The 9,427-nt window shown below is 29.0% G+C and overlaps 3 protein-coding genes across 7 annotated transcripts; 2 read left to right on the top strand and 1 right to left on the bottom strand.

Annotated features, from left to right (window-relative positions):
- Nucleotides 1–69: 69 nt before the first annotated feature.
- LOC115239080 (GDP-fucose transporter 1) lies at nucleotides 70–2,881 on the top strand. Of its 5 annotated transcripts, none has more exons than XM_029813427.1 (5): nucleotides 70–332; nucleotides 917–1,111; nucleotides 1,306–1,510; nucleotides 1,787–1,925; nucleotides 2,007–2,881. In XM_029813427.1, exons 2-5 carry the CDS (start codon nucleotides 1,047–1,049, stop codon nucleotides 2,594–2,596), a joined length of 999 nt encoding a protein of 332 aa, XP_029669287.1. In that variant the 5' UTR covers nucleotides 70–332; nucleotides 917–1,046; the 3' UTR covers nucleotides 2,597–2,881. The 5 variants fall into 5 exon arrangements, with proteins under 5 accessions (XP_029669287.1, XP_029669285.1, XP_029669286.1 ...); XM_029813425.1 differs by having other exon boundaries at nucleotides 899–1,111; XM_029813426.1 differs by having other exon boundaries at nucleotides 70–417.
- On the bottom strand, nucleotides 2,608–7,527 carry LOC115239083 (glutathione hydrolase 7). Its single transcript, XM_029813429.1, is given in 9 exon segments — nucleotides 2,608–3,304; nucleotides 3,388–3,621; nucleotides 3,698–4,112; nucleotides 4,264–4,619; nucleotides 4,679–4,839; nucleotides 4,915–5,032; nucleotides 6,380–6,916; nucleotides 7,026–7,223; nucleotides 7,305–7,527. Coding segments are annotated over 9 exon segments (2,316 nt in total). The 5' UTR covers nucleotides 7,382–7,527; the 3' UTR covers nucleotides 2,608–3,084.
- A 72-nt stretch (nucleotides 7,528–7,599) lies between these two features.
- LOC115239082 (40S ribosomal protein S8) lies at nucleotides 7,600–9,387 on the top strand. The gene is made up of 5 exons (XM_029813428.1): nucleotides 7,600–7,685; nucleotides 8,120–8,250; nucleotides 8,580–8,831; nucleotides 8,910–9,039; nucleotides 9,229–9,387. The coding sequence occupies exons 1-5, from the start codon at nucleotides 7,682–7,684 to the stop codon at nucleotides 9,336–9,338; spliced, it is 627 nt and encodes a 208-aa protein (XP_029669288.1). The 5' UTR covers nucleotides 7,600–7,681; the 3' UTR covers nucleotides 9,339–9,387.
- The last annotated feature ends 40 nt before the right edge of the window (nucleotides 9,388–9,427 follow it).

The following is a 9,427-nucleotide window of genomic DNA, read 5'->3' as shown; positions in this document are numbered from 1 at the left end:
AAAGATAATAAAAAAAAAAAAATTATTGTACTCTCTACATTACATTACACATCTCGCGAATTTTTCCATCATTGATCAGTTTTTTAAACACTTTAAAACTCTAAACAAGTTCCTTCTCTTGCGCTCTGTTTTCTACTTTTGTCACCACTTATCACACTACTCAGGATGCGTTCGGGGAAACGCTATCACATTGCCATGTGATAAACACATGAGAGAGAGAGAAAGTGAATAAAAAATAGCGCGCTATCAATACGATAGTTTCATTCTGCAGGTTGCACATGTGCTATTAAAACAATAAGGGAAATCTTAAAACGTATATATAGAGAAAATGTGTATGTGTCGATCTCGAGATAACTGCTGATAACTGCCAAGGAAATTAACTATATGTGCATGTCAAATTATCACATTTTTAATAAAGTTAAATTGCAAAATTATTTTATTATATATCATAGTTTAATTATTTCATTAAATACTGTTTCACTAAATTGAGAATCTGATTTGATATATCAATTTAAAAATATCAGAGGATCTTTGAAAAACATTGGAAAAAAATTCTATCATATTATTTAACCTCAATTATCTGACATGATGCCGCACATCCAACCAAAAATCGACAACATTTGAATATTGTCTAAAATAAAAGTGTAGTGCATAACTAAAAATAAAAGAATAATGTCAAACATAAGCTTTTATCATATAATTGAGTTATTGTCAACTGTCATTATATATGTATGCCTCAGCATAAGTAAAACTTTACATTTTAGATACATAAATGTTTATGTGCCAATTTAATACATTTATATACACTTTATATGATTTTTAATTATTTGACATTTCATTGAAATATTTTGATTCTATGTGGTTGTTTATTGTATAATATTTGTATAATAATATACAGGAAACAATAATTTGACAGGATACCCAATACAAACTGTTAGTTCTACATAATTATTTATAACCACATAAATAATTTATCCGCATTTTTTGACTGTGAGAAATAAATATATATATAATTTTTTTCAAAAATATATATAAATTTTTTTAAAATGAGTTTGGAAAAAGGACTTACATCCAAATACATATACATTACATTTGTAATTGCAGCCTACTGGTGAGTCGTAAAATAATATCAAGTTGCTTACATATTCTCTCTCTCAACTTTATCAATTATATTAAATACCCTTATATTTTTGAATTTTTTTACAGTGCAGAAAATATGATAAGCATAATTCTGCTATAGATCTTGTTATAATTTTCTAGGTGTATATATATATAAAACTATATATATTTTTAAATAATTTTCAGGATAGTATCCATTTTGACTGTATTTGTAAATAAGGCACTCTTATCCAGTAAAGCTGTGAACTTGGATGCTCCTCTGTTTGTAACTTGGTTTCAATGCATAGTGAGTGTAACTATCTGCATTACTTTACGCAAACTGTCACAATGGTTCCCAAGATACATTGAAATTGCAGATGGTAGCCCATTTAGAAAAGACATTTTGAAAAAGGTATATAATTTGTATTAACAATATTATATAATTATTACTATTTTTCACTTATTAAAAATAATGATAAGTAATTAAAAACAGATTATTTAATTCACAAAAAATTTTGTATTGCTATTTTTAATTTATGTTCAGCAATGTAAATTGTGATATTTAATATTGTAAATTGAAAGAAAAATATTTATTACTAATATTCAATAAATTTATTAAAACTTTGAAAAAATTAAAATGTGTGAAAGAATGATCTTAAATTTATATAAACAAAACAAACTTTTGTAGGTACTGCCATTATCACTCCTGTTTACTGGAATGATAGCAACTAATAACTTGTGTTTAAAATATGTTGGTGTCGCTTTTTATTATGTAGGCCGTTCACTAACGACTGTATTTAATGTGGTGTTTACCTATATCTTACTTGGTAAGAAATTTACAAAAATAAGTCTTTAAACAAAAACTTTGATCAGAAATTATTGGAAAAATTAATTGACAAAAATTACAGGCCAAACAACATCTTTCAAATGCATAATATGCTGTGCAGTAATTATCTCTGGGTTTTGGTTGGGTGTAGATCAGGAGCATGTAGCAGGTTCTCTATCCATTTCTGGAACATTTTTCGGCGTGCTTGGATCATTACTGTTATCCTTATATTCTATCCGTATGAAGCAAACATTGCCTGCCGTAAATGACGACATTTGGTTACTTTCTTATTATAACAATATGTATAGTATTATTATCTTTATTCCTTTAATGATAATTAATGGTGAACAGACAATTGTATATAATTACGAGAAGCTTGGACATCCTCTTTTTTGGGGTGCTATGACGATCGGTGGTATATTTGGTTTTGCCATCGGATATTTAACCGCGCTTCAAATAAAGGTCACATCTCCTTTAACACATAACGTTAGTGGTACTGCAAAAGCATGCGCTCAAACAGTCTTAGCAACTTATTGGTTCAAAGAAGAAAAATCATTTCTTTGGTGGATAAGTAATATCATTGTGCTTACCGCCAGTGCATTTTATGCAAGGATTAGGCAACTAGATTTAAGTAAAGAGTACAAAATTGAGACACAACAACTTAAGGTGTAACAATGGTAATAAGATATAATTTATTTATTATATATATATATAAATGTCATTTTTTACATGTGTACATTATATGTACAAATATTTTCTTAAAAATACATTTTTTTTAATGCAAAGAGAAAATAGAGAGCAATGTGATGTGGAAAACATTGTTCTTTGTATATGTATGTATGTATATTACATGCAAACTGATGCATAAGTTTATTCAGTTTTGCAACAATGTATGTATGAATGTATGTATGCATGTATGTAAAATAGTATTATAATACAGAATATCAGATATTTTAATATTTACTATTTAATATTTAATCTGCCTTTTCCCACTTCAACTTTATAACGATATTACTTTAAAAATCGGCCGTTTTTTTATTGCATATGTCCACAAGTATTTGTGATAACGTCTAAGTATGTAGAATTATATTTTCTAATATCACAGTGTTATGCAATTCAAGATTCTTAAGATTTTTGATTTTTTTGCTTATAACAAGAAGTTAATATCGAGATGCTATTCCGTTTCCACGACTATCGGAGTGACTTGATAGCGAATCTTTCTTCTTAATAATTGCATTTATGCTTTTTATAAGTAATCTCTCGTCACTATTGACAATAGGTAATGATGATATCATGGGATATAATCGAGCCTGCAACGCAGTCTCTATCGAATGTCTTTGATTATGTTCTATCATTATATCGCCAGAACCAAAATTGTATCTGTAAAAATAAATAAAATGATACAGCGCGCGCAGACCAATATTTTATCAAATTATCTAAAATTATTAAGTCTTTTCATGTACCGGGGATATTCTATTGCGGCGGAAACGTTAAGAGTACGAACAATAAGATTATAGAGGATTTGCCCATTGAGGAAAACATCGTCCGAACCAAACACTCCACGTAATCCGCATATTCTCTCTTCATAATGGAAAATAATAGGGGTAAATGTAGATAAATCCATAATACCATCGATATTATCTAATAAAAATCCAGCGTCCGTCATATTTCCAGAACCCAAAGGTGAACTTAAACCACTGCATCATTTATAATATATTAATACAACGAAATATATAGTTAGGTATGTAAATATAAATGATTTGAGCTACTAACGATAAAACGCTAACATATGTTTCTTGCCAATCCATTGCCATAACTCCAGTATATGCTTCTCTAATTACTAAAATCGTGATCATGAGGTTAATAGGTAATTATGTCTGCTAGTAATAATTAGAGCGATATGACTCACCACTGGGAGCAAACGAATATATATGCATCAATGTCTGTGCGACAAGAGCTAAAGATTCTATTGTGGACGCGTTTCCTGTCAAAATTGGAAGGCTCTCCAATGCTTCAATTACTGTTTGCATAAGAGACACGTGAGAAGGATAATAAATTGTATGATGATGTAATGTTGAACTTTTTGCAATTGTTACAGTGGGTTTGTAACTTGCTAATTCTTGCAGTAAATCTTCATGTAAATTACTACTGTGTAAAATTTTATATGACAAAGTACCATTGTATAATACTAGAAGAAAAAATTAATAAGTTTTAATTTAATATAATAATATATAGAAGTTTTAATATAATTAATTTAAGAAAATCAAGGTAAGATAACATGAAAATTATTATCTAAAATTGGATAAAATTACAAAAGTAATGTAATACATAAAGTGTACCTTTTACACCATATTCTGCCACCATATCTAATGTGTTAGCAAGTCCGTGTAATTGTAATATATCACCTGGATTCAAAGGACCATTATAAAGCATTCCATAATCTGTATTTTTTGATATTTCATCCACAAGATCCTTAGATACAACAAAACCTTCTCGAGCCAATTTGACAGAGGGTTCTACTACATCATGCCATGGCAGATTGCCATATAATATGTGAGCAAATTCTAATCCTTTTAATAGAGCTGGTAAACGAACTCCAGCTTTAGCAAAAAAACCTTTGCCTGTATTACTTGCAAAATCAATAACAATCGGATGAATGTCATTTTTATAATTATATATCATTATATAACCACCTCTGGAAAGAAAAAAGCATTAAAGAACACAATGTGACCAAGATTTTAATTTATATCTCACCCGCCAAGACTGGTTTTATGAGGTGCTACTACAGTCATGCAAATGGTTGCTGCTATTGCAGCATCTACTGCATTGCCTAATTTTCTTAATATTCTGGTACCAATTTGAGAACAATTTGAATAATCTGTGGCAACTGCTCCATGAATACCATGAAGACTATTCTAAAATAAATGGAATTTTGTTACAATCTTTTATCACTATATATTTTTTGTATCTTTTTTTTTTTTGATATTTACTTGCGGTATATTTTCAGTATAAAGAATCTGCAACACCAACATAGTAGTGATAGCAAAAGTCAATGCAACAAAGCAGACAATGATAAAATTTAATCCATTGCCACAGTAATTACATAATCTATACTTGTAACTTTTTTCCTTCGTTAAAGGACATTCTTCTGTCAGATCTAGAAACATGTTAAATTATAATCTTTTGTTCTCGTTATATTGTATCTCAAGTGAATGGAAAACACTTTGATAATTGTATATCAATTTGTTAGGGAGATTAGAACCAAGGAGAGTCAGATAGGCTTAAAGAAGGAATTTTTGATAAATAAACACTAACAATTCTGTATTAAATAATCTTATTAATAAGTTAAAGACATAATACAAAGAAAATAGTTCATATAATGCATACAAATCTCAATCTCGGAAATTAGTAATGTTTAATAATTATGCATGGTAATTAGCGATATTTTCGTAAGAGTTGTATGAATGCATGCTATAAATATAGACCAATGCAAGACAGAAAATATTTTGTACAAGACTTACGTGTATTATAATAACTCATTTTATAAAGTTCACTAACTGATAATATTTTCAAATATTATCTATAATAATAATCATACATACAGTATTACATTTATTACTAGTTAAAATATCGCGAAAATCAGCGAAAATTGTCTTAATTTTGTGAAAATAAACAAATTGGAATAAAAATAGAAACAAGAAGGACAACAAAGAGAAAGAACTCTCTCTTCTAAAAAAAAGGTTTTACTGCCATCTGGGTTGTGTTCAGAAATCCTACCCGTAAGGTAAATAGTATTATTAATGACCAATCAAGACACGAATTATTTGCTTCTTTTGTCATGATTGGTCAATTAAACGCTACTTTACCCCACAGGTAGAATTTTTGAACGCATCCCTGTAGGTATGAAATCTGAGAGGAATAAAATAAAATGACATATATAAAACGGGTTTTTAAAAAATTTGTCTTAGGTACCGACGAGATACCTCGCCGGTAATTTAGGAGTTTCTTATAAAAATCATTGTATGTAAAAATTTTTTATACATAAATAAAATTTATATCTTAAATTTTGTTTGTACAGGAAAAAATTTGAAAAATGCATAGAGAAATACAAATTTTTTCAACAAAAATTCTTTAAAATATACTGGAAAAAATTAAAATTCTTTTTGTCTAGAAAAGTAGGAATAGATTTAAAAAGATAAAAACATGTTTTTTTACGAATTTGCGTCAAATATATTTCCCAACAAATTATTAAATGAATCATCTTCCCAGTAATTAATAAATTTTTTTCTATGATGTACATATGAAATATCAAAATTGCACTTGGTTAATTCCACTGAATTATATTGAATATTTGGTCTTATATTATAATAATTTTCTAGAAATTCTAATACAGATGATTTATCTTGTAAGTTGTTGAACAACACTCGATCTTTCTTTGGTAGAAATTTTTCCAACATAAATACCAGATGATGATGGAAACATTGAAATTCAGTTGGAATGGTTGATGTAATATTCAACCAATCTTGAACGCAAACAAGTGGAGTAGTAGAGTATCCCGAAAATAATGCTGGATTGTTTAGAATACCTCTAGCAGACATTACTCCCTCGCATCTAGACTCCTTAAATAAAAATTCTGCATTTTCTAAATTTTTCACATCACCATTTGCAACAAGAGGCAACTGTACATAATCTCTAAGAAGCTTTAGATTGTCCAAGTCAATTGGTTCATTACGCATCTCAGGAGTTCTTGCATGGACTGTTAAGAATGAAGCACCAGCTTTTTCTAAGACTTGACATAACATTATTGTCTGGTGTATATCCTTTAACAGACGTATCTTCACAGAAACAGTAAATGGTCTTGGAATACGGTTTCTGATTTCATATATCAAATCTCTTACAAGTTCTGGCTTTTTCAATAAATCAGCTCCATATCCTTCTTTGATAGCCCAACGTTGCGGACAACCACAATTTAGATCTACACCATTGCAATATCTATTAATTACAAAATATATAAAATAAGTACAAAAAAGAAGCATTTTCAACATTGATATTATTGCATAGAAATATATGTGTAAATAACTATAATGTATAATAAACTTACGGTGCAACCATTTCTGCGGCACCAACAAAATCATTTACAGTTTTAGCTGCGAATTGAACGATTAATGGTTTATCTTCTTCATGCGTAGTAAACTCGTTTTCTCTAGCCTTTAAAGATTGCACAAACGAATCAGCTAAGATCATAGGAGTAAAACATATGTCACATCCATATCGTCTTACAAGCGTTCTAAATTGTAATCTATAACCATGGATGGAAAAAAATAATAATATAATCTACATAAGACATTCGCTTTTAAAAAATGTCACTTTATTGACTCACTTGCTATATCTAACCATCGGAGCACATATTTTTATCATTCTCGGCTCTTTTAATGTTGCCACTATATCGGTAGTCATTACGATTATATATTTTTAATAATTATTTGGATTGAAAAAATGATAATAAGCTTTTATATAAGAGATTTTAATTATATTGAAATAATATATTCAATATATATTGACATATCCGTACATTTGCATTTTATATACAAAAATGTAATAAGCATAAAGTATAAAGATTATATAAGAGAAAGTGATTCCAAATCGTGAACGCATGCGCACCTCTATCACTTAATACATACAATATCCGATAGGCGAATGCGCCTCTAGTATTGTGCAGTTTTGGGTTCTTTCCATGTTGTTCGATGTAACGACACGATGGGTAAGAAACACAATTATATTCGTATCAATGCAAATCCATGATTTATCATTACAATATCGCGATGAGGCATTAATATCGCGTAAATCAGACTTCTTTATTTCGGGAAAAAATATTATTTTTATATTTTTATACTTTATTTATAAAAAAATTTACTTTGAAGACGTCGGTGCCATACAGCGATATTGAATGATAATTTATATCACAATTTATATTTCTGTTTATTTAACAATGAATGGCATATTATTGACAAAAGTAGACATATATTAATTATTGGGATAGTTATAAACTATTACAGTTTAATGTAAGAGCAAGAACAAGTGCCATGATATCAATGTGGCATACTTGGTTAGAGATTAAAATATCTCGTGCAAGAGAGAGAGAAAGAGAGAGATACAACATATTCTTATTTTATATTTATCAATATTGCGTTACAGGTATTTCTCGGGATCATTGGCATAAAAGACGAGCTACTGGTGGGAAGAGAAAGCCTCTTCGTAAGAAGAGGAAGTTTGAATTAGGACGTCCAGCTGCAAATACCAAGCTTGGACCGCAGCGAATTCATACTGTAAGTTTAAATTTAACTTTGATGACAAATAAATTGTAAAAATAAAAGAGTATCATACAATAATTGAGTATAAATATTACAAAACTGGAGTCTAGGGATTATAGGCATTATATCAAATATATCTATATTATTATAATTATTTATAGAATAGTATTTTTTTTTAATAATGTATAATTAACACGCTTGTGATGACTTCCTTATCTATTCTGAGTTCCATGATCAACCATAATTTTATAATGTTCTCTAATTTAAATTTTAATTGTATAACATATTTAAAATTTAAATCAGAATTGTTTTAAACTTAGTTATAAATATCTTGTATGTATCAGGTCCGTACACGAGGAGGTAATAAAAAATACAGAGCTCTTAGATTGGATACAGGAAATTTTTCCTGGGGCTCTGAATGCAGTACCAGAAAAACTCGTATCATTGATGTTGTTTACAACGCATCAAACAATGAATTAGTAAGAACCAAAACTTTGGTGAAAAATGCCATTGTCACTATTGATGCCACGCCATTCAGACAATGGTACGAAGGTCATTATGTTCTCCCATTGGGTCGTAAAAGAGGTGCTAAACTGGTGAGTACTAAAATATAACTTGATTTAAATATATGGAATGTTAGAATAAAGTAACATAAAATATAATTGTTTTTCTAGACCGAAGCTGAGGAGGAAGTATTGAATAAAAAGCGTTCCAAGAAGGCAGAAACTAAATACAAAGCTAGGCAGCGATTTGCCAAAGTTGAACCTGCTTTGGAAGAACAATTTGCAACGGGACGTGTCCTTGGTATGAATATTTTATTTTTCTACAATTAATTTTTTACAAAATTTAAATATTAATGTTTTTTCGAATATCAGCATTTTTTATCAAGCATTAAAGAAGTTTATTGATAATTACAAAATACTTTTTATTGTCTTGCTTTATGTTATCTTATATATTGAATTTGATGAAAGTGATAATTTATTTCAATTTTAGCTTGCATAGCGAGCAGACCTGGCCAATGTGGTAGATCTGATGGTTACATCTTGGAAGGCAAAGAACTTGAGTTCTATATGAGGAAGATTAAAAGCAAGAAAGCTAAATAAGTTTATAATTATGGGCCATTAATAAAAAAAACATCTTGAAATACAAAAATCGTATCTTGTATCTGCTATTATATTTCCTAAAGAGACCT

The sequence above is a fragment of the Formica exsecta genome, unplaced genomic scaffold, assembly GCF_003651465.1.
Source record: "Formica exsecta isolate Colony F162 unplaced genomic scaffold, ASM365146v1 scaffold363, whole genome shotgun sequence".
Taxonomy (NCBI): Eukaryota; Metazoa; Arthropoda; class Insecta; order Hymenoptera; family Formicidae; genus Formica; species Formica exsecta.
This window is presented reverse-complemented; position numbering and strand designations above follow the sequence as displayed.

What these genes read in the sequence shown, in the direction of transcription:
- LOC115239080 (XM_029813427.1), top strand. Translation starts at nt 1,047, where the DNA reads ATGAGTTTGGAAAAAGGACTTACATCCAAATACATATACATTACATTT. An exon ending in GAAAAGACATTTTGAAAAAG is followed by an intron (nt 1,511 to 1,786) that starts GTATATAATTTG and finishes AAACTTTTGTAG; the next exon opens with GTACTGCCATTATCACTCCT. An exon ending in GTTTACCTATATCTTACTTG is followed by an intron (nt 1,926 to 2,006) that starts GTAAGAAATTTA and finishes CAAAAATTACAG; the next exon opens with GCCAAACAACATCTTTCAAA.
- LOC115239082 (XM_029813428.1), top strand. An exon ending in GTAAAAGAGGTGCTAAACTG is followed by an intron (nt 8,832 to 8,909) that starts GTGAGTACTAAA and finishes TTGTTTTTCTAG; the next exon opens with ACCGAAGCTGAGGAGGAAGT. An exon ending in TGCAACGGGACGTGTCCTTG is followed by an intron (nt 9,040 to 9,228) that starts GTATGAATATTT and finishes TTTCAATTTTAG; the next exon opens with CTTGCATAGCGAGCAGACCT.